Here is a 25,991-nt window from a genome sequence, read left to right as displayed (position 1 = left end):
AGATAATATGTTATTTATACTAAGAGTGATAATAGTAAGATTGCAGTAGGAATTCCACTGTTAAATTCGTGTTAGAGAGCAGAGGGGTGTGAAGAATATATTGAAGGCCTCTATGAAGTGGAGGACTTACCTGATGACATGATAGAAGGAGAAATTGGAGTCAGTGTGGAAGACAATAGGGGATCCAGTACTATCAGAATGTAAAATAGCTCTGAAAGACTTGAGATCAAATAAGGCAGAAGGGTTAGATAACATTCCTTTGGAGTTTATAAAATAATTTGAGGAAATGACAATCAAATGACTATTCGAGTTGACAATAATCTATTAGACTGGTGACATTCCATGAAACTTTCAGAAAAATATCATCCACACAATTCTGAAGATAGCAAGGGCAGATAAGTGTGACAGCTACTATACAATTAGCTTAATAGCCCATGCATTGACAAGAATAATATGCAGAAAAATGTAGAAGAAAATTGAGGATCAGTTAGATAATAATTGGTTTGGCTTTCTGGAAGGTAAAGGCTCCAGAGAGGCAGGTTTGATGTTCAATTTGATAATGGAAGAAAGACGGAAGAAAATCAAGACATGCTATAGTATTGGTCACCCTAGGAAAAGCATTCAACAATGCAAAATGGTGGCAAGTTGTTTGAAATTCTGATAACAATAAAAATGAGCTATAGAAAAAGACTGGTAACATACAATATGTACAAGAATGAAGAGGGAACAATAATATTGGAACACCAAGAACAAAGTGCTCTGATTAAAGAAGATGTAAGATATGGATGCAGTCTTTTGCCCCTGCTGTTCAGTGTCTATATCGAAGAAGCAATGATGGAAATAAAGGAAAGAGTCAAGAGTGGGATTAAAATTCAGAGTGAAAGGACATCAATTACAAGATTTATTGATGCCATTGCTATCCTCAGTGAAAGTGAAGAAGAATTGCAGGATCTGTTGAATGGAATGAACAGTCTAATTAGTGCAGGATAAGCATTGAGAGTAAACTAGAAGAAGACAAAAGTAATGAGGAGTAGTGGAATTGAGAATAACAAGAAAGTTAATACCAAAATTGGTGATCATTAAATAAATGAAGTGAGGAATCTTGCTACCTAGGAAGCAGAATAACCCATGACAAATGAAGCATGGAGGACATAAAAAGCACTGTAGCATACACAAAAAGGGCATCCCTGGCAAAAAGTAGTCTGCTGATATCAAACATATCTACATCTACATCTATATGAATACTCTGCAAAACACATTTAAGTGCCTGGTAGAGCGTTCATCGAACCACCTATACAGTTCTCTATTATTCTAATCTCGTATAGCGCGCAGAAAGAACACTGATATCTTTCCTTAAGAGCTCTGATTTCCCTTATTTTATCATGGTGATCATTTCTCCCTATGTAGGTCAGTGTCAACAAAATATTTTCACATTCGGAGGAGAAAGTTGGTGATGGAAATTTCATGAGAAGATTCCATCACAACGAAAAACGCCTTTAATGATGTCCTGCCCAAATCCAGTATCATTACAGTGACACACTCCCCCATATTTCACGATAATACAAAATGGACTGCCCCTCTTTGAACTTTTTTGATGTACTCTGTCAGTCCTATCTGGTAAGGATCCCACACCGTGCAGCAGTATTCTAAAGGAGAATGGACAAGCATAGTGTAAGCAGTCTCCTTAGTAGATCTGTTACATTTTCTAAGTGTCCTGCCAATAAAATGCAGTCTAACCAAAGTTTAACAGATTCCTTTCAGCACTCATGTGGATGACCTCACACTTTTCATTATTTAGGGTCAACTGCCAATTTTCACACCATTCAGATATCTTTTCTGAATTGTTTTGCAATTTGTTTTGATCTTCTGATGACTTTATTAGTCGATAAACAACAGTGTCATCTGCAAACAACCTAAGATGACTGCTTGGATTGTCTCCCAAATTGTTTATACAGATAAGAAACAGCAAAGGGCCTATGACTTGGGGAATGCCAGAAATCTGACTTTCCATCAGTTACTACGAACTGTGACCTCTCTGACAGGAAGTCACAAATCCAGTTACATAACTGAGATGATATTCCATAAGCACACAGTTTCACTATAAGGCATTTGTGTGACACAGTGTCAAAAGACTTCTGGAAATCCAGTAATACGGAACGATCTGAAATTTCTTGTCAATAGCACTCAACACATACAAATAAAGAACTAGTTGTGTTTCACAAGTATGATGTTTTCTAAACCCATGTTGACTGTGTGTGTCAGACTGTTTTCATAATGTTCGAACACAATATATGTTCCAGAATCCTGCTGCATATCAATGTTGTAATTAAGTGGATTACTCCTGCTACCTTTCTTGAATATTGGTGTGATCTGTGCATCTTTCCAGTCATTGGGTACAAATCATTCGTCGAGCAAATGGTTGTATATGATTGTCAAGTATGGAGCTAATGCATCAGCATACTCTGAAAGGAACTTAATTGGTATATCATCTGGAACAGAAGACTTGCTTTTATTAATTGATAAGATTGCTTCACTACTCCGAGGATATTTACTTCTACGTTACTCATGTTGGCAGCTGTTCTTGATTTGAATTCTGGAATATTTATTTCGTCTTCTTTTGTGAATGCATTTCAGATGGCTGTATTTAGTAAGTCTGCTTTGGCAGCAGTGTTTTCGATAGTACCTCCATTGCTATTGCACAGAGAAGGCCTTGATTGTTTCTTGCCGCTAACATTTTTCACATACGATCAGAATCTCTTTGGATTTTGTGCCAGGTTTTGGACAAAGTTTCATTGTGGAAACTGTTATAAGCATCTCGCATTGAAGTCTATGCTAAATTTTGAGCTTCTGTCTTGGGGATTTTGAGTCTGTTTAAATTTGGCATGTTTGTTTCGTTGTTTCTGCAACAGTGTTCTGACCCATTTTATGTACCAAGAACGATCAGCTCCGTCATTTATTTGGTATAAATCTCTCAGTTGCTGCCGATACTATTTCTCTGAATTCAAGCCACGTCTGGTATACACTTACATAACTAATTTGGAAGGAGTGGAGATTGTCTCTCAGGAAGGCGTCAAGTGAATTTTTATCTGCTTTTTTGAATAAATATATTTTTTCTTTATTTTTGGATAATTTGGGGGTTACAATATTCAATCTCGTTACAACAACTCTGTGTTCACTAATCCCTGTATCCGTTGTGATGCTCGTTATTAACTCAGGATTATTTGTTGCTAAGAGGTCAAGTGTGTTTTCACAACCATTTAATATACACATGGGCTCATGAACTAACTGCTCAAAATAATTTTCAGAGAATACATTTAGCTTAATTTTGGATGATGATGTATGCTTACCTCTGGAATTAAACACATATTTTCGCCAACATATCAATGGTAAATTAAAGTCACCACCAACTATAATTGTATGAGTTGGGTACATTGTTTCACGTTATCCATATTCCTATGCGCTTTCAGTCTAGTAAACATTTAAAAATTCACTCTAAGTATAACAACTACATGAGTACACTTCACTCAACAGTTTATCCAACTTTACACTCAAACAATAAAGTACTGTTTTACGCTCATTGAGCATTGAGTTTAGGCTGGATGTTGTTTTCTGCATCTGTGTCCTCGTGATGCATGTGAGAGCTGTCTACTCCCCACATCAGATCATCTTAGTCAAATTGTTCTCGTTGTAGCTCCTCTTAGTCTAATACATTGAGATCTTCTCTCCTTTCTTTTAACATTATGACTTTCTTACGTCTTCCCTTTTGTTGCATTTACTAATTTTCTTCATGTGATTTTTAGGCGTAGTCCAGTTTCTTGTAAGGGTTCTCTCGTCTTGTTATACTCAGTTGCTAAGGCCACAAATATCATCATCTTATCTTGTTTTCATCTCAAAATTCCTGTTTTCTTCTGTGACCTTCAAAGGTCGTCAAGTTCTGCCAGTTTGTGATGTGTTAGGCAAAAAAATAATATTTTCTTATCTTTGTGATCTGATGGTCACATATACAAATTTTAGTGTCACCATACTCATCGATTAACTATGGATTTGACTCAAAACTAAACAGAATTGTCTGCGGAACATAGATGTATGACTACCAACTAAATAACATTTATAAAAGAGTTGGTTTAATAACCATTCCTCATCTCACTATGAATCTTAATACACGACTTTTCCTTTCCAAGTCCAAAACAAGCATTAATTAACAATACTTCAACTGTTATTTTTTTTTTTTTTCACTACAACCGTCAAAGTTATAATACAGTACAGAATGCATAAACACTCCTTGTTCTTTCATTATGGCTTCCATGGCATGACTGGCAAACTCTTGTATGTGCTGTTAGACCAACACATCTGTAGTCGTCTCACGATAAACTTCAAATCACACACAGACAGGTGATGAGCAGTAAATAGGCTCTCTCACACTTATATTTAAAATATTGTATGTTCGAGATGGTAGAAGGCCAAGTGGTTCTAGAATTTACACAGAAATTCTCGAAACACTACAAACTTTGGAAACAGTATGTATTGAAAACTGATACACGCTGACTGATGTGTGCGTAAACTGTCAAATCATCACTGAAACTAGAAAAGAGGGATGATTAATGTTCTCATAATGCACACAAGATGAATGTGTCAGCCACAGTGCCTCATACACAAGATGAAACACCTGGAATACGTTCTGAGGAGCAAAGGGTACTCCATCAGTTGCATGAGAAATATCATGAAATATAACTCTTAGCGAAGTGACACATTGGAAGAAGAAATGTGGTGTAGGGGCTTTCTGCCTTACATTCCCAGGGTGATGGACAGAATTGATTATACACTGTGCAAACACGATGTAAATACTATTTACATACCAACCGAGAAAATCAAAGAGTGTCTCAGATCAACAAAGAACAAAAGGAATTCACTTTCAGTGTTGGGAATATACCACATGACTTGTACATGAGGATAAGTCAGTGTTGGAATGCCTGTATAATCAATCAACACCAGGATAAATGATATTGCAGGTTGAGACAGGTGGCAAAATCAGCCATGGTGAGCGTGCGTTGTGTGAGACAGACCACATAATAAAATTTGCTGATGCTGAAGTTGTCATTGTGGAAAAGACAAACCATTTCTCCAGGCCAAAGCTATCATCTCCTATGCAATCAATGTCTGAAAATGTGGCTCCTTACTGAACCATTCTCAAAACCCATCCATCACCTGTGTCTTGCTAATGGCCTTACTACATTGGATACAGCAGTTCTTGCCAGATTACCAAAGTTAAGCAGTGTTGGGGCTGGTCAGTACTTGGATGGATGACGACCTGGGTACACTGGGTATCACTGGCTCAGGGACATGTAAGATGCCAAAGTTGCATCCAGTTGGAAGACTTGCACAGGATCTTTGAGGCATACAGCATCATTATTGTTAATATTATTATTGTTCTTATTGTCATTATTATTATTATTATTATTATTATTATTATTATTATTATGCTTTCATTTATGGACCGACTCATTTGTCACTAAGTGTTCCTCCAAAGTGAAATCACTGGTATCTGCCATTGTCCCTAACCAAACACAGAAAGGCGAATAATGAACTGGTCAACACACAGGCTTTATTCTCTTCCTCTAGCAGTCATATGACACTTATGTTGCAATTCACAGAGGAGCACTTTAGCTGTTGTGGTGATGAGGATGAGAGGTTCAAATGTTAACTGTCTTATCAACTCCTTTCATCTTGTTGTGAAGCTGCTGAGTCACCTGCCTTTCCTGCTCCTGCCTCTCAGTATCCCACTACCCTCTTCTCACATCATGTGTACTGTTCCCTCCTCTCCCACATCCATAAGCTTATTCAAATGCATTCTAATAATCTGTGTAACCACTGTGATACCATATGGCTAGCGCTTATAGTTCAACTACCCTTCAGACAGGTAGCAGAAGTGACCTGCAATCCTTGCCTCTTCATTACACAGACTCTAACAATCAGAAGGAAACAATCCAATCCAAATGTAAATCTGCAGGACTGTTTTACTCCGAGTCTCCAGAGGTTGCCACTCATCTTGGGATCACAAGTCTTGTCACAGGTGGTGCTGCCAGTTCTGGCACTACCTCACTACTCCCAGTGCTGGTCCCAGCACCCATCCATGAACCTGCTGTAAAGGCTGCAGTGCAGCTGAGCTACAGAAATTGCACGTCAGGGCAGCTCCATGGCCAGATAGTGACCGTTCATGGTTCTTCAGTATGGAGCTCTCTTCAATAAGTGCAGCTCATCTGTAGTAACGCTATGGCCCTCTCACTACGGTTCCTCAGCTTGGAGCTCCCATTGCTGAGCGTTCCTGACTCATCTTATTGACATCTGCTCACATTCACAGTCCAAGGACCATCTCACCCGCTGTGTCCAAACTGCTAGCCGTAATTGAGTGCAGCATCTGCACCATGTCGCAGGATGTCACCACTGTCTTCATCATTAAGCTTCCAATCTCGCAGGACATTCTACTTCACTGTGATGGACACTGCACTCTCACCAAGCCAAATGCCAAAGAAGTATTGTTTTGTTATTCACAGAGAATCTAGAGACTACTGTTCAGTTTGATCTTATGCTAAATCAGCCTTTTCCCTGTGGATTCACATCCATATGCATCAACACCTATATTGGACGCACCTCCGCAAGTGGATCTGAGCACTATGGGACTTAACTGCTGAGGTCATCAGTCCCCTAGAACTTAGAACTACTTAAACCTAACTAGCCTAAGGACATCACACACATCCATGCCCGAGGCAGGATTCGAACCTGCGACTGTAGCGGCCACGTGGTTCCAGACTGTAACACATAGAACCACTCGGCCACCCTGGCCGGCACACCTCCGCTTCCCCCTCTCTGTGTCCACCTCTTCTCCCTCAGTCTGTTCATCTGCTCACATCTATTTCTCTTCACCCATTTCCCTTACATCCCCTCTCTGGCCAACACAAAACACCTGCCCTGATCTGCTGCCAATATGTCGGAACCTGGAAAACTATTTCTTGCTCTTAACGTATTGGCTGCTCTGCAAAGCAGATTGATTGGGCAGGCCAGTACTGTTCTCACAATAATATGTGTTGTGCAGGGCAGCCTATTCACTAGAGGCTGGAAGGAAAAACATTTTTGGCTAAATCTCCACTTTTGTTGAAGCTAGGAGGTTATAAACTACACAATTCTGATACTTGTAGACCTGCTGCTTCTTTGCCAAATTTGATATATCTACCAAATTTGGTTGAAATCTATCCAGGGGCTTGGGAGGAGATCCCAGACATACTCACATACACCCTGCTTTGTATACATAACTGATGAGCATTCATATTGCTTATATCTGTCTTAATGTTCATTAGAGTGTGATGTCACCGCCAGACACCACACTTGCTAGGTGGTAGCCTTTAAATCGGCCGCGGTCCGGTAGTATGCCTCGGACCCGCGTGTTGCCACTATCAGTGATTGCAGACCGAGCGCCGCCACACGGCAGGTCTAGAGGGACTACCTGGCACTCACCCCAGTTGTACATCCGACTTTGCTAGCGATGGTTCACTGACTTCTACGCTCTCATTTGCCGAGATGATAGTTAGCATAGCCTTTAGCTATGTTATTTGCTACAACCTAGCAAGGCACCAGTATCCGTACTATTGATATTGTGAATCATGTACCATAAAGAGCGACATTCTCCATTAATGGATTAAAGTTAAGTATTCCACCAGCTACGTCCGTTTTTCTCAATTCTAATTCCCTTTTCATGTTCCAGACCTCACGCCAGCCTGCGTGAGCTAAAATGCATGCATTTCGGCTTCCTTTAGCAATACGGTGTTGGCTCTCCTGCCAATCACAACATAGAGTATCATATAAAAGAATTGAAGTAAGTCGGTCAAGAAATTTTTGAGACTTCTGCTAACAGTGTTTCCCCCTTAGTATTCACATTTCGTACTTTATATTTCATATGTATTTAAAAAAACATACAGCCTACATCTGTCCAAATGTTCATTAGAGTATTGTGTAAAAGTCTGAAGTAAATCAGTCAAGTACTTTTTGAGATTTTTTTGGTAACAATGTTAAAAAAAGACTTCTCTGTATAGTAGTGTGTCTGGATTCTTCAACTGCAGTAGAGTGTGTGTGTGTGTGTGTGTGTGTGTGTGTGTGTGTCAACTGCGGTAGTGTACATTTGTCTATGTGTACGCTTTGTCTGTGTGCCACACATCAATTGGCTAAAGGTGGGTGGTTGCCTTTACTTTATTTTATGTATTGTTCCATCAAGGAATTTCCATTATTGTCACTATTTTACACTGTTACATGCATTTAGTTCAGGCGATTAGGGACTATCTAGCCACCCCAAATAGTTTTACTAAATACAATCTATAATTCCCCCCTCCCCCCCCCCAAATTAAAGTGCTCAAATCAATGTTGAAAACCAGGAAAACAACATTTGTTTACACTATGATATGCAGTTTCCTGATCTGATGACATTTCTGTTGACATATTTTATTCTGTAAATCAGTTATTATTCTTAGCTCCATTACTCAATAATTATTGTTAAATTGAAAAAAAAAAAACAATCTGAAATACATGTACATGTAATAATGTTACAGTGTATCATGATGTACAATAAAGAGACATATTGCGTATAAATACTATTTCTCAGTGTTTTCAAATACAAAAACCACGTTTTTCTACATGGTCACCCTTACTTCTCCAATATTTTGTCAACTTTGTACTGTTACTCAGAAGGGAAAAACTTTACAGTTATACTTCGAGCCACTAACACAACACTTCTTTCATAACACCATTACACAAAAAAGTTTTTATCTGCAACTGTTTTCCACAATCCAGACAAATGAAAGTCAAATTGTGTGTAATCCAAGTGGTGTTTTGGGTGTGAAGAACGTGCACTTAGGTTTATAACATTAAATACCCAAAACTGTTTCGAAAAAATTCATATTATGACAGACACTAGATCACATTAAATTCATAAACTCAGTGAGTGGGGCAAATTATTTTGTTGGAAAATGTAAACTCACAAACTGTTTCATCAAGACAGGAGCGATGTTTCTTTAAGATTCACGAGTATTTTAACACATGTGTCTGTGACTAGTGACTTCCAGTAAATTATGGGGAAAATTTTGAGCTGTTAAGTAACACTACCAGAAGTTCAGATTAATGGGTGTACACTGCAAGCTGCACCATGTGTGAAGTTCATGGGTGTCGAGATTGATAGTAAACTGTTGTGGATACATAAGCCAAAAGCTCAGTTCTGCTGGCTTTGCACCCAGGAATCTCTCACTGTGTAGACCTGGAGACAAGTTTGCTAGTGGACCTTCACTGAATTCTGTCCTGCAGTATATGGTATAAAAAACTTTCTATTCTATAGATGTTTTCAGTAAGAATATGTGTAAAGTTGATAGCTAAAAATGTCTCGAAATCTCTTCAGGGAACTTACCAGTATATATAATCTCTAATACTAGTTGTGGTTAATAACAAGAGAATGTAAATGAACTCAGCAATTCACAAGCACAATACTAGAAGTAGAAATAATTCCCTATAGACTAAGCATCCTACTCTAGGGTTCAGAATGGCTATTTTTATTCTGGTGCAAAAGTTTGTGGCAGGATACCAGTGTACATAAGATAGGAAATTGATAATGCCTAAATATTTAAAAACACAAAGTAAAAGAATACAACTTTCACACAATATATACAGCACACTGAGGTGAGAACAGTCATGGGGTACCTCCTTTTGCTCAGCACATTTTCAGCAGCTCAATGTGACATGGACTTAAATGGACTTAACACGTCGTTAGAAGTTCCCTGCAGCAATATTGAACAATGTTGCCTCAATAATTGGGAAAATGTTGCAGGTGCAAGATGTTGTGGCCAAACTGACCTCTCGATTATGTCCCGTAAATGTTCTGTAGCGTTCACGTCAGGTGGTCCAAGTGGCCAGATAATTCACTCGAATTGTCTAGACTGTTCTTCAGCTGCTCACTAACAATTGTGTCCTGGTGATATGTCATCATTGTTTATGAACATGAAGCCCAAGAATGGCTGCAAACAGTCTCCAAGTAGCCGGACATAACCGTCTTCAGTCAGTGATAGGTTCTTGTAAACACATCCCACGCCATTGTGGAGCCACCACCAGCTTGCACAGTGCCTTATTTGACTATTTGGATTGATGGCTTTGTGGGGTCTGTGCCATACTCAGAACCTACCATTAGCTCTTACTAACTGTAATTGGGACTTGTCTGACTAGACCATGATTTTCCAGTTGCCTAGGGTCCAACTGATATGAGCATGAGCACAGGAGAGGCACTGAAGATGGTGTCATTCTGTTAGCAAAGTCACTCACATCAGTCATAAGGTGCCACAGCCCATTAACACCAAATTTTGCCACACTGTCCTAACTGATAAGTTCGTTGTATGTTCCACAATGTTTTCTGGAGTTATTTCATGCAGTGTTGCTTGTCTGTTGGCACTGAAAACTCTATGCCAACATCTCTGTTCTTGGTCATTAAGAGAGAGCCTTCAACTACTGCCTTGTCCATGGTTAGAGGTAATGGCTGAATTTGGTATTCTTGGCACACTGTTGACACGGTGGATCTCAGAATATTGAATTCCCTAATGATGTCCAAAACGGAATGCTCCAACTATCATTCTGCAATAAAAGTCTGTTAATTCCTGTCATGTGGCTATAATAATGTTGGAAACCTTTTGACGTGAATCACCTGAGTACAAATGACAGCTCTGTCAAAGTGTTTCCCTTTTATACCTTGTGTATGCGATACTACTGCCATCTATATTTGTGCATATCACTGTCCTCTGACTTTAGTCACCTTAGTGTATATCTGAATATGTGAGCTCAGGAATGAGAATTCTACATGTCTCCAATAATTTATCAGACAGATCCTGATTTTACCAGTATATAAACACCTAATTGCAGTCTGGGTAAACTTTGTTTGAAGTATTGGATGATAACAGCAGCTGAGTAGTATGGAAGAGGAGCAGTGGCTGTTTTTAAAGTAACTGGTTTTCTCCTAAAATGTATACATAAGATAATCTAGAAGCATTTACCATAATTATCAGTTGAGTAAATTAGTGCTAGTCATAATTTATTGTTAGCATTCTTATAAAAGTTGCTCATAGCAATTGCTTCTGTCTGTTAACTTATAACTAAGCGTGTTCCATACCTACCTGAAGGCTGTCGTTTTTGACTGGATTGACAGAACACTATTGTTGAATGAGTGAATGAACGAAACATATATAAAATATCTCACAATAAACACCTGGAAAGGAAACAGTGCAGGGATCTCTAATAAAGTTGAGATTAGCATTAACAGTTTTCAACTAACTTATTTGTGTAATGAAGAAGAAGAAACAAACAATGTCACAGTCACCTAGACTGACAGAAAGGAGGTCAAGAGTACTGACATTTGGTGAAAAGGGAAAAACCCACCAACACTGCTAATTATAAATGTAACAAAGATCAAAACTCAAGAGCCATAGCCATAGGTACAGGACCGCCATCAATACAGCCCCAAGGAATGTCATGTACTTGTATTTGCTATGGATACATATTTCAGCAAATATTATTATGTGAACATGGCCTTTGGGTCTTGTGATAGAAATACAGCTACAGCATCACAACACCCAATGCCTCAGCATCTTGGCACTAAAATGTTCCTTGCCTGGCTTCTTGTATAAAGGATTCTGGTTAGGTCTATCACATGCATATTGAAAGAAAATGTAATTATCCTATCTCCTGTATGAATGGATGCTTTCGCTGCGATATCTGTTAATAAAACATTTTAATAAAACATTTTCGGGTTTCAAGCTGCATCAAGTGGTTTACTGCCCACAAGCTTTCCGCAGAGATCTCCTCTGCCATTGTCAAGTGGATGACAATGGCAGAGGAGATCTCTGCCGAAAGCTCATGGGCAGTAAACCACTTGATGCAGCTTGAAACCCGAGAATGTTTTATTAACCTGTTTCCTCCCTTGACATTAAGGATTTAATTGTTGATATAACAGATAATGAATCCCCAACATCTGTGCACCAAATATCGAGGTAGATGGGAATGATCAAGCCATCAGTTCATCAGATTCTTCAAGGAATGATTTCCTACCCTTATTGCTAAACCATTGTGCAGATATTGATTCCTAATTAAGTATGCTGAATGAACATGTCCATGATTGCTGACATGAAAACATTCCTCCTTTGAGTATTACAAACAGGCAAGGCAACTTTTTTCCAAGGTGAAATGTACACTTTTTAGGTATAATTTTTGATGAGCAGAAGTGTACATGGCCAGTCTTTCTAACACTGTGTGATGATAAAAGCCCAGGCAGTTACAAATGATAAATATTTTCTTTGCTCATACTGGCTAGCTGAGAAGACTGATATTTGTACCCCTTGTTTTTGCAATATGTGCTAGCAGAAATGCAGGATGACGTGCCTGAAAATCACCAATATTTAACTACAGGATGATACACTACCAACTCGCAGGGAAGATGTACGTATATTTTTAGTAGATGTATGACCAAATCAGTATATTGGGCATATATATATATATATATATATATATATATATATATATATATATATATATATATATATATATATATATAGAAAGAAACTTCCACATGGGAAAAATATATTAAAAACAAAGATTCCAAGACTTACCAAGCGGGAAAGCGCCGGCAGACAGGCACATGAACAAAACACACAAACACACACACAGAATTGCTAGCTTTCGCAATATATATATATAAAATATATATATATAAAATAGAAAGAAACTTCCACATGGGAAAATATATTAAAAACAAAGATTCCAAGACTTACCAAGCGGGAAAGCGCCGGCAGACAGGCACAATGAACAAAACAGACCAAGTTCTGAAATACTGTTTTGTTTTCTCCACTAGACAGTGTCACAACTTCCTCCAAAGAAATCGTAACACAACACAAACACACAAATGCCATATTAACTGATGTATATCCACCTGATGATGGAGGTTTAAACCTTCGAAACGCGTCGTGGAAACAAATAAACAGTGACTGGTAACAGTAAACTTATTGTTTCATTTAATGTCAATAACAGTCACGGTAAAGCCTAACCTAAAAATGTTCGCATTTAAAGTTAGTATGAATGATATTCTCCTGATGCTTTCTTCACTAATTCAAGCCTCCTGTGACAACATGAATTGATCAGCTCTGTACTCCTTTGTTACTGTCACATGTCTTCCTTCCTGCTTTGTTACCAAAGTCTCACATTGAAATTATCTTTGTAAACAAAAAACTTGTCATTAATATTTTTTATGCTGGAGAGTTCACACTCTTATTCTGGGACCGTTCATACCACTATCTATCCCACAAATACAACAGCAGTAGTATTGAAACTGTATTATAAAATGTCTCTATCTATATTATTTTGGAAATCTCAAAATCTAATTTTACCAAATTATAAAGCAAGGAATGATGGAAAAAGTAATAAGTCTCCAGTAAAATGACAGTTATGCTAATTTTGTCACCAAATATTATTTCAGCTTTTATAAGTTTGTCTTAAAATTCAGGTGTACAACCTACTTCATTGAATGTTAACTTTTTTTTCAGACAATTAAGGACATGAACACACTGAAAAGATTCCTGAAACAATCAGAAACAGATCACTATTCATTATACAGGTAAGTTAACATATGACATTTAGAATATGAATTCTAAATTACTTTCTTTCTTTGTCACTTACACACATTTTTTTACCAATCTATGTCTATGATATCAATATTTACAGTATTGATCGCCTTCTCGCGTCAACTTGTATGTGCTTTAAGTTGAAGTATATCTGTGTTATTTATTCATCATCAAATGCTGCAATAAGTTTGATGATCACACTGAATATAAGCTGTATATATTTGCTGTGTAATAATGTGAAAGAAAGATCATATAGTTTCATGATGATCACATCTGGAAAACATTTTCAGATGAAAGGTTGATATTTAAGATAACAAGAAGGTGGAGAGCATGTATTAGGTGCTGAAACCAGAACAGAATTCTCAGAAAGATACAATTAAGAATCTGTAAGCTCCTAAGGTAGGTTTCATGGAAGAAGTGTGGTAGTTATCTCTAGGGATGGCTTGTTATAGATCTGTTGCTGATCTACCCTGGATTGGTCATGGCTTAATTAATTGTCACTCTAGGCTGATGTATTCTTGCTGTAACTAATTAAATTGATATTTAATGCAATAGCAGCATCAGCTAGCCGAGACAGGAGCACCAAGAAGGAAGTAACTGATTGTGTGACTTCTACGAGTTCCTAACCAGGAGCGAATTGTATAATTTCATCTGTGCGCTTTGATAGTTTAGTTTCTTGAGTTCCTGCATGTTAATTTAATATCTAATGCACAGTTCTCGCATTATCGTTTGCGTCAGAAAGTAAACTGCTTTTGTGACATACTACAAGTTCCTAATCAGAGGGAAAGTATGTAGTCTCACATGAGTGCTTTGGTAATTCAGTTTTTGAATCTCTGCATATTAATCGAACTTATTAGACACAGTTCTTACATTTTTATCAGGGTCTACAGTAGAGTTCTCTACTCTACAAAAAAGGAGACACCACAGATGTCAATAATTACTGGCCAGTATCCTTCCTTACAACATTTTCAAAAATAGTCAAGAAAGTAATGTACTCAACAGCGGTTAGCCATCTCAACAGTAATGGGATACTTAGTAAACCACAGTTTGGATTTCAAAAATGCTGTTCCACTGAATCAGCAATATGCAGTTTCACTGCCAACATAACAGAGTCCTTAAACAGAAAAGTGGCATCAATAGGAATTTTCTGTGACTTATCCCAAGCATTTGATTGTGTGAACCATGATTTTTTGTTACAGAAATTACAATCCTGTGGTATAAATGGAACAGTGTATGAGTGATTTAAGGCATATCTACAGAACAGGAAGCAAAAAGTTTCTTTATATGCTTGAAGTGATTTAAGTAAGTTTCCAACTTCATCTAACTAAGGTGAAATTACATTTGGTGTTCCAAAGGGTTCAATCATGGGTCCCCTTCTGTTCTTGACATACGTGAATGACCTCCTTCTTATTTGGAACAAGAAGCTAAACTGACACTGTTTAGTGATGATACAAGCATCAGTATTAATCCAGTAAAAGAAATTCCAATAGAAATTTATACAAATACTGTCTTTGGAAAAGTTATTAATTGTTTTTCTGCAAATGGGCTTGCTGTGAACTTCGGAAGAAAAAAAAGTACATCCAATTTTCTACTACAAGGAGTACATTTCCTTCTATAAATATAACACAGTCAGTAGCCAGGGTAGAGCATCCTACGTTTTTGGGTGTACATACACTATAGATGAGAATCTTAATTGGAACATTCATATTGTGGATCTCCTAAAGCAACAAGGTTCAGCAACTTTTGCAATCAGAATAATTGCTAATTTTGAGGGTATAGAGATTACCAAGCTAACATAATTTGCTTACTTTCACTCTCTGATGTCATACGGAATAATATTTTGGGGTAACTCAACACTTAGGCAGAAATTATTCACTGCTCTAAAGAAAATTGTTAGAATAATGTGTGGTGCTCATAGTCGCACATCTTGTAGACATCTGTTTAAAAGGTTAGGAATTCTCATAACAACCTCACAGTTCATTTACTCAGTAATGAAATTTGTTCTCAACAACATGGACCAGTTTATAAACAAAAGTGACATTTATGATTATAGTACCAGAAGAAAGAAGGATTTACACTATCATTTACTTAACCTATCTTTAGCACAGAAAAGCTGCTGTAAAACTTTTTTATAAATTACCAGTAGAAATAAAATGTCTGACAGACATCAGTAATAGTTTTAAAAGTAAACTAAACTCATATCTCTTTGACAACTCCTCCTATAATACAGATTAATTCTTGAATAGGAATAAATAAATCTATAGGTATAAATAAATAAATCTGTAGGTATAATATATGCATTTTGTGCCATTTAAGGGAGTGGAGAAAGTAATAAAAATTTAAGCATTTATTATTATTATTTTTTAAACAAAAGAAAGAAACCTTGATTCATGTGTGCATTTCTTATGCACTTGACACGTTACCGTGAGATTGAGTGATGGAATATGTAACTAATTAACTAACTATGCTGGCAACAAGACACAATCAATAACATCTCTGCACAATAGCATTGGAAATACTATAGACGACAGTGCTGTCAAAGCAGAGTTACTAAACAGAGCCTTCTGAAATTCCTTCACCAAAGAAGACAAAGTAAATATTCCAGAATTCGGATCAATAACAGCTGCCAACACGAGTAACGTAGAAGTAAATATCCTTGGAGTAGTGAAGCAACTTAAATCACTTAATAAAAGTTAGTCTTCTGTTCCAGACTGTATACCAGTTAGGTTCCTTTCAGAGTATGCTGATACAATAGCTCCACAGTCATATACAACCATTCGCTTGACAAAAGAGCCATATCCAAAGACTGGAAAGTTGCAAATGTCACATCCATATTCAAGAAAAGTAGTAGAAGTAATCCACTAAATTACAGGTCCATATCGTTAAGATCGATATGTAGCTGGCTTTTGGAACATATATTGTGTTCAAACATTATGAATTACCTCAACAAAAAAAAGTCTATTGACACATAGTCAACATGGATTTAAAAAACATCGTCCTTGTGAAACACAACTAGCTCTTTACTCACACAATGAGTGCCAAAAGAAATCCGTTAAACTTTGGTTACATGATAAATCTGTCAGATATAAAGGCAGTAAATTCAACTAAATACCTAGGAATTACAATTACAAACAACTTAAATTGGAAGGAACACAGAAAAAGTTGTGGGGAAGGCTAACCAAAGACCGCATTTTATTGGCAGGACACATGGAAAATGTAACAGATCTACTAGAGAGACTGCCTGCACTACATTTGTCCATTCTCTTTTAGAATACTGCTGTGTAGTGTGGGATCCATACCAGATAGGCTTGAAGGAGTACATCGAGAAAGTTCAAAGGAGGGCAGCATGTTTTATATTATAGCAAAATAGGGAAGAGAGTGTCACTGAAATGATCCAAGAACATTATTAAAATGGAGGCGTTTTTCATTGCGGTGCCATGTTCTCACAACATTTCAGTTACCAACTTTCTCCTCCGAGTGTGACAATATTTTGTTGAGGCCGACCTACATGGGGAGAAATGAACACCTTAATAAAATAAGGGAAATCAGAGCATGCACCTAAAGATATAAGTGTTCATTTTTTTCCGTGTGCTGTATGAGATTGGAATAACAGAGAACTATTATGATTGTGGTTCAATGAACCATCTGCCAGGCACTTAAATGTGATTTGCAGAGTATCGATGTAGATGTAGGATATGTGTTTTGCAATGTGGCACAGTTAACTTCTAGAAGAAATACACTTGCAATGCATCAAATGGAAAATGTGTGTACTCAGTAATGATTATAATTAAAGTTGGGGCCCTTATAAAGGTAGTTGTCTAGTCAGAGATAAGTGCTGTGAAGTGGAAAAAATTTAGAGAAATAAATAAAGATTAAATGAAATTAAAAGATGTGGAAACTAGACTGAGAATAAGGAGAAAAAGGACACTGAAAAGAAATGATATGAAAAAGATCAGTTGAAGACCATGTAAAAACAGACTGATGCACGACCATTAAGATAAATAAGAAAGGAAGGAGAGACATCAACAAAGACAGAGTGGTCATACTAGAAGTAGGATGAAAGTCTTTCAAAATGAACTCATGTAAATGACAAGACATTGATGTGTATTAGAAAACATGTATATAAATGGAGACTACCTGTTGGAAGGGTAATGAGGCAAGCAGACTAACACATCGACTCATAATGTTTTGTTGACTACAACATAGAGAAGAATATTTGTAAATAGGGAATGAGTAAATAGATACACTAACAGAGGAAAAACAGTTATTTTAGTATGTACATACATGCTGTCAAGAATAATTGTTATTGTAGGTCTTGTTATAAAGTTATTGAAGGACATTGTATTTGCTGAGTGAGTGGTGTAGTTGTTAAAGTACTGGATTCACATTAGCAAGTAGAGTGTTCCAAATTTTCATTCAGCAATGAGATTTAAGATTTTTGTGGGCTCCCTAAATTAGTTAAGGTGAATAACACTATGCAATAGTAAGATCCATGAGTAATTACCTTTTCCGTCCTTCTGTGATCCAAGATTTTGCTCCATTTCTAATGTCCTTAACATTGACAGGGTATCTAATACTAGTGATCCTGCCATATTATTTACAGGATTTGTAAATAGGTACATAATTGATCAGATTAGCAGAAAGACTTCCATTGTGGAAGGATCCTCTCCTTTCCCACTAATGCTAATCAGTCAGTTTATCACTAGAACTACATTATTATATTAAAAACAAAGATTCCAAGACTTACCAAGTGGGAAAGCGCCAGTAGACAAGCACAATAAAATAACACACAAACACACACACAAAATTTCTAGCTTTCGCAACCAACGGTTGCTTCTTCAGGAAGGAGGGAAGGAGAGGGAAAGGCGAAAGGATGTGGGTTGTAAGGGAGAGGGTAAGGAGTCATTCCAATCCCGGTAGCGGAAAGACTTACCTTAGGGGGAAAAAAGGATAGGTATATACTCGCGCGCGCGCACACACACACACACACACACACACACACACACACACACACACACACACACACATATCCATCCATACATATACAGACACAAGCAGACATATTTACAGGCAAAGAGTTTGGGCAGAGATGTCAGTCAAGGCGGAAGTGCAGAGGCAAAGATGATGATGAATGACAGGTGAGGTATGAGTGGCAGCAACTGGAAATTAGCGGAGATTGAGGCCTGGTGGATAACGAGACGAGAGGATATATTGAAGGGCAAGTTCCCATCTCCGGAGTTCGGATAGGTTGGTGTTGGTGGGAAGTGTCCAGATAACCCGGATGGTGTAACACTGTGCCAAGATGTGCTGGCCGTGCACCAAGGCATGTTTACATGTTTAGCCACAGGGTGATCCTCATTACCAACAAACACTGTCTGCGAATGGACAGTTTGTTGCTGGTCATTCCCACATAGAAAGCGCCACAGTGTAGGCAGGTCAGTTGGTAAATCACGTGGGTGCTTTCACACGTGGCTCTGCCTTTGATCGTGTACACCTTCCGGATTACAGGACTGGAGTAGGTGGTGGTGGGAGGGTGCATAGGACAGGTTTTACACTGGGGGTGGTTACAAGGGTAGGAGCCAGAAGGTAGGGAAGGTGGTTTGGGGATTTCATTGAGATGAACCAAGAGGTTACGAAGGTTAGGGGGACGGCGGAAAGACACTCTTGGTGAAGTGGGGAGGATTTCATGAAGGATGGATCTCATTTCGGGGCAGGATTTTAGGAAGTCGTATCCCTGCTGGAGAGCCACATTCAGAGTCTGATCCAGTCCCGGGAAGTATCCTGTCACAAGTGGGGCACTTATATGGAGTTAATGATGCTTATTGATCAAAAGTAGTCATCTATGTGCTGTAAGAATAAAGTCATATTTTGTGATGTTTGTTATTTTTTGCACAACTGAAGAGCAAGGTTAACACCTGTTACAATATGTTCTATAGGCAGGAAATGCCAGAAAAATTTATGTCTCTGTGGTAGTTGATCAAAGAATTTGATTTTGTAATGGTTTTGGCTTCTAATAAGAATGCTTTTTCTAATATTTGCATACACCACCTTTGAACTTGGATCTCAATCAAGAAATCTATTCACATATGTAGACAGTGCTGTGGTATGTAAATGTTTTCCTAACATTGGTATTGTACCAGAATCAATCTGTCACTCTCCAGCAGAGTGTGTGCTGCTTTGAAACCACATGGCAGATTAAAAGTGCATGCTGGTCCAGAACTTGAACTCAGAATCTTGCATTTTGCAGGCAATGCCCACAGTGGCCAAGAGGCATGACACAGACTCACTTGCATAGCTTTATTTCTGCCAGTTTTTGTCTCTTACCTTCCAAATTTGGTTGTTTAATCATGTACATTTGTTCATTCGTTGTTGAACATATACAACCTTCTCTCCTTTTTGTTGTTCATTATTGCATCACAATACACTTCCTTTAGTTGAAGATAAATTTCTGCAAGTTTCATCTTATGAGTATTCAAAAATTGAATAACACTTCTGACATTAGTCTGGGCAATTTTGTATCACACAGTTCATGTTAAAAATCATATAATGCACAATAAAAATTTATTTTTATTGCCACTCATGTAACATTGAAACAAAATCTCAAGGAATCTATTTGATCTTAGATGGATAACTGATGCCTGCACAGAATTGGTCTGCGCAGTAGAAATGTGCATTAGGTTATTGTTTCTTGGATTGTCCTTATACTTCTTTTTACCAGCATAACCAGTATTGAATAGGACTGCCTGAAATGAGCTTATGATGTAGAGTGCTGTTTTCACTGTATGACCAGTACAGGCTGCAGATTTGAACTGAATCTTTTAAGTTAAACATATTGACCATATTCAAAAATTTTGGTTATTCTTTCATTTCTAATTAGCATGAGTATGAAAATGATTGTTATAAATTTATCCATATAATGAAAATTCATCTCTTACGGCATAACAGTGCGTGATGGAGGCTACATATAATGATTTTATGTTTTACTCAGCATATTATATACAGTACACAGTTTTAATCAGCTCTGTTCTATATTTTAAATAAATAATGTTAGTGTATAATTGGCATTGGTAATTCCTGTTACAGAAACATTAATTTTATGCTAGAAATGTAGTTTGTGTTAAGCAGAAAAATATGAAAGCTAATTGTTTAGCTCTGTTTTATTTTAATATTTTGTTTAATTTCTAAAATGGAAATTTGTGTTACAGAGCATATACATTCCTCCTCTCTTCGGGCAACAGTGATATTCTACTGAAGCAAGTTAAAATGGAAGGGTCTTCAGCAGGGGATGTAATAGACGTACTCGAGCAACATTTGAATGAAATGAGGCCAAGGCATACTCCTATACATACTATTACCTGAATCAAATGTACACCATGCACAAAGTATTTAGGAAGATAAGGATTACCTTAGTTTTACTTTTAACAAAAAAAATCCGATGTCACTAATACTTTCGTATTTCTTAAGAACTGCTCATTAGTAGCGTTAAAAGACAAAATGTTATATATTTTGAGGGAGAAACCTTATAGCTGTGGAAGAAGTCAAGACATACATGATACCAGGTATGTAACAAAAATTTGCTGTCAGTTGTAAACCACATAATAGTAGGAGTAGTCAGTATAATGAAACTGTAAATAATGTATAAAGTAATGTATAAATAATACAGATATAAAATATAAATATAAAAATAATGTATAAAACCAAATTTAAAATATCTAATGTAGGTTAGATTTTTTTTACAATATCTTTGGTCATTGTTGCTGTGTATTTGCATGTCCTACTTTGGTAGTTGATGTTTAATGCCAAGATCATTGTACACCATCAAGAGGATGGCAAAGATAATATGGAAACAGTAGTATTAACACCTCATTCCAGGAGTTTGTTTTATAACTTATCTGCAATACAGTGGTGATGTATCTTTACTTTTCATTTGGGCATTATCATCTCTAGAATGTTCCAGGCTGCTACTACACTCTGAGTATTTAGGTGTAACATTGACAAATGGTCACAGACATACAAATGCATTTATATTGAAGTACATGAGATGATTCATAGGCTACTGCATCAGCAAAACAGTTTACAACCCTTTTTTTATAGATTACATTACTGCAGTGAAGTCACTGAAGAGATATGTTTTATTTAACACTCACATTATTTGACACTTAGTTCTACTAAGAAACTTATCAGTGGAAAGAGAGAGTTGGCCATCAGTAAATCAAAACACAGAGAGTAGACGGTGTCTGACATGAGTTATCAAATTTTGTGGTAGACACATTATAGGCATGCAGCTGTTGCTGCAGATGAACATTCATAGTAATTTTCAAAAATGAAATAAAAATGGATTCACTAGCTACAACAAAATTTTAACAGCAATAAAACTATTTTATTTTGGTAGAGGTATTCAGAATGGAAGTAAAACATGTGAGTATTAGTACTCCCAGAACAAAGCTATTGAGTATGAGTCAACATCATTATTAGCAACAAATGCAAGTGAGCATTGAACTGAACCTGCTAGTTTTATCACTCAAGTAATGCACAAAGTATTGGTGTAACGATCATGAAGTTCAAAATTTCAGGCTTGTAGAAAACCAATATAGAAGCTTGAATAGTCCAGAAAGTTTCTAATGAATCAAATTTTTGGGAAGCTTGGCCAATAAATTTTGAATAAGTTTCTGTAGATAACATTTGCCCTTAAAATCAAGATCCTTTACAAAGGCAGTGGCTACTCCAAGTAATTTTGAAGCGTGTTCTTCCTGTTGTACACCAAAACACCATATTTCACTTATAAAATGATTCAAGAAACAACATACTGAAGCTTTATTCAGAAAATTTGTGTGTCAGATTCACTTTTCTGACAGAACAAGAGGACTAAAATCAGTATTTTAAATGCAGCTTCCTTCATCATAAATGCCCGGGATGGAATAATAAACAGCCCTTTGTGTATCAAATAGAACCTGATTTCTTTCTTTTCTTTAAGTATCAACAGGAGTTAAATTTAAAAAATGGGAAGGAAGGAAGATTATGGTTTAATATTCCATTGACAACCAGGTCATTAGAGATGGAGCACAAGCTCAGTTTGTTTTCAGGAAGGGGAATGTGACCAGCCATGTCCTTTCAAAGGTACCTTCCCATCATTTTAGAAAAATCACAGAAAACCTGAATTAGAAAAAGTGGTACTTGCTATAAAGATTATTTCAATCTGATGTATCATAAAGATTATTTCAGTTTGATAAGGATTGTGTGTAGGAACTTGTTTGAAGTCATTATAGTAAAATCAGTCATTATAGTAAAATCTGTCTTTCTGACATGTTCCACACCCATGAGAATCATCTCAGTTTTTGGGTCTAACTGAATCTAATCTAATCTAAGAATCTTGAGTGCTGTGAAGCGTTAGAAATGTTCATATACATGGAAATGTACATGGAAAATTAGACCAATTATGCCAACTGAAGTTAAAGAAATTGTATTCCATTGGTTGAATGTGCAGTATGATAATCAGAATCTCATCCCAACACTACTGATTCATTGTAATCATGTCATCTTATTAATTAATTATTTGACAAAAGCTGCACTGTGGTTTTATTTTATTTCACCAGACTTGTTTCGGATGTTGCCCATCATCCGCAGTATCTGTATTACACAAAAGCTGCAGGACACCGAACATACCCAGACATTCTTACTACTGATTCAATCTGTTCAAAAGTTTGTAGTGTTCTAATCCATTACTTCAAAACACATCAAGGATGGAGAGAGAATTTAGTATGAGCTCATTATGAGGTGGACAAATAACAGGATAAAGGAAAGGCTGTTTTATTATTATTATTATTATTATTATTATTATTATTATTATTGGTTTGAGGAACTAAACTGCATGGTTTCAGCCCCTCTGTTGCTGTGTGCTTAGCTGCTAATTATTGTGTGTGCGACAGAGACGGCAGCTTTCCATTGAGCTGAAGGTATTGTTTCCAGCATACATTAGTGCTGCAAATCAAGTATATTATGTGATAGGTGAAGGAGAATCTTAATATCTAGGGCATTATTTGAGCTTCAACATTGGTAGTCTCAGGGTAGGGGTGGAACATGGGGATGTAGTAAGGAATAGAACTTAACTGGAAGCCCTCCAAGTCAATCTCAGTGAGACCATCAGCTGCAAATAGCTGCTTGGTAATAATGTGTAAGCGTGTCATTTCCAATGTTTTTACCTTGTGAGTCATTTTTGTCAGTTGTATTTGCCTGAAACACAATAAATCATAAGATCAGTTAAATAATGGAATGTTTGGAGATGTCAAATTTAGAGGAAGGTCTTACCTCGGTTATTATGGCAGATCCCTGACTAAAGAAAATATGGACGTCTTACAAGTACCCCTGGTTCCTTTGATCATTCTTAATTTATTGGAGTTTGCCACATCATTTCCCATATCCTTACAATGAAGTGCTGTAGCTGTGCTCTTGTGTCAGTACCAGGGATTCTAGTATCTAACAGCTCTCTTGTTGTAGACTCCTTGGCCCTTTGTTTGAAGGAATTGTTTCATAGAAAACCAATGTAATTTGGTATCCTGGTAAAGGAGATCAAGATGCCAGCATTGTGAAGCTCAATGAGCAGGTTTTTTATACCTGTCTTTCCCATTCATAGCACTGATCAGTTGTTTGTAGGCAGCTCATTGCATCACAGTACACAGTAGGACTTTCTTGTTTTCTTGGATTTTGATGCATTGTATAGTTTGGGTACAGGCTATCAGCTCAGCAGTGAACGCATCGCAATCACTTGATGGGGTTTGTAATTTTTTGTGCTATAGAAGTGTGCAGCAATCATTGACTTTAGGAGTGTCAGTGTAGATTGTTGTAGAGTTGAGATACTCATGGAGGTCTGAGACAAACAATTATCAAATACTAACAAAGAGATAGCGGGGCTGGCCAGTACTTACCTCAGCTCAGTACAGCCAATAGATACACAAAAGAAAAAAAAAAAAAAAAAAAAAAAAAAAAATTACGTTCCTAGCTTTCGGAACAAATGTTCCTTCATCAGGGAGGAGAGAGGGAGAGGGAAGGGAAGAAGGGAAAGTGGATTTAGTTACTCACAACCCAGGTTATGAAGCAACAGGGAAAGGAAAAGACGAAGGGGGAGCAAGGATGGAGGCACGGTTGTCAGAGGGAAGCCAAAGATATTCTACTGTAGGTACTGTGCCAGCTTCAAACCAAAGAGGATGCATACAGAGGTAAAGAGATATATAGTATAAAGATGTAGGATGAAAAGATGCATGAATGGCTAAAGAGGAAAGGGAAAGAGGAGAAGACTGAAGAGTAAATGGGGCTGAGGTTGTTTAACGTAGGTTCAGTACAGGGGGATGGCGGGATGAAAGGATGTGTTGGAGTGCAAGTTCCCATCTCTCCAGTTCAGAGGGACTGGTGTTGGGTGGGAGAAGCCAAATGCTATGGTGTAGCAGGTTCCTAGGTCCCTAGAATTATGCTGGAGGGCATGCTCCGCTACTGGGTATTGGATATCTCCTAGGCGGACAGTTCATCTGTGTCCGTTCATGCGCTCAGCCAGTTTAGTTGTTGTATTACCAATGTAAAAGGCTGTGCAGTGCAGGCATGTCAGCTAATAAATGACGTGTGTAGTTTCACACGTGGCTCTGCCTTGAATTGTGTATGTTTTACCAGTAGCAGGGCTGGAGTAGGTGGTTGTGGGGGGATGCAAGGGGCAGGTTTTGCAGCGTGTTCGGTTACTGGGGTGGATGGTGTGGGGAGAATTTTGTCAAGGGATGATCTCATTTCAGGGGTTGACTTGAGAAAGTCATATCCCTGGCGGAGTAATTTATTGATGTATTCAAGGCCAGGATAATATTGGGTGACAAGGGGGATGCTTCTGTGTGGTCTGAGGGTAGGAACATTGTTGTTGGATGGGGAGGAATGTATTGCTCGGGTGATCTGTTTGTGGACAAGGTCTGCAGGATAGTTGCGGGAGAGGAAAGCACTGGTCAGGTTATTGGTGTAATTGTTGAGGGATTCGTCACTGGAGCAGATACGTTTGCCACGAATACCTAGGCTGTAGTGAAGGGAGTGTTTGATGTGGAATGGATGGCAGCTATCAAAGTGAAGGTACTGTTGTTTGTTTGTGGGTTTGGTATGGACATAGGTGTGGATGTGAGCTTCAACAAGATGAAGGTCAACATCCAGGAAGGTGGCTTGGGTTTTGGAGAAGGACCAGGTGAAATTCAGATTCGAAAACGAGTTGAGGTTATGGAGGAAATTAAGGAGTGTTTCTTCACCATGAGTCCAGACCACAAAGATGTCATCTATAAACCTATA

General features: G+C 37.6%; 1 protein-coding gene across 1 annotated transcript in view; it reads left to right on the top strand.

Annotated features, from left to right (window-relative positions):
- The window catches only part of LOC126278980 (protein Njmu-R1-like), a 97,049-nt gene extending 73,802 nt beyond the window's left edge, over window positions 1-23,247 (top strand). Inside the window, exons 7-8 of the mRNA XM_049979283.1 lie at window positions 13,608-13,678; window positions 20,891-23,247. Coding sequence (XP_049835240.1) covers window positions 13,608-13,678; window positions 20,891-21,044 — 225 coding nt within the window. The 3' untranslated portion in view covers window positions 21,045-23,247. The remainder of the gene's footprint in view (window positions 1-13,607; window positions 13,679-20,890) is intronic.
- The last annotated feature ends 2,744 nt before the right edge of the window (window positions 23,248-25,991 follow it).

The sequence above is a fragment of the Schistocerca gregaria genome, chromosome 6, assembly GCF_023897955.1.
Source record: "Schistocerca gregaria isolate iqSchGreg1 chromosome 6, iqSchGreg1.2, whole genome shotgun sequence".
Classification (NCBI taxonomy): Eukaryota; Metazoa; Arthropoda; class Insecta; order Orthoptera; family Acrididae; genus Schistocerca; species Schistocerca gregaria.
Note: the sequence above shows the minus strand (reverse complement) of the source record. Positions and strands in the feature narration are given on the sequence as shown.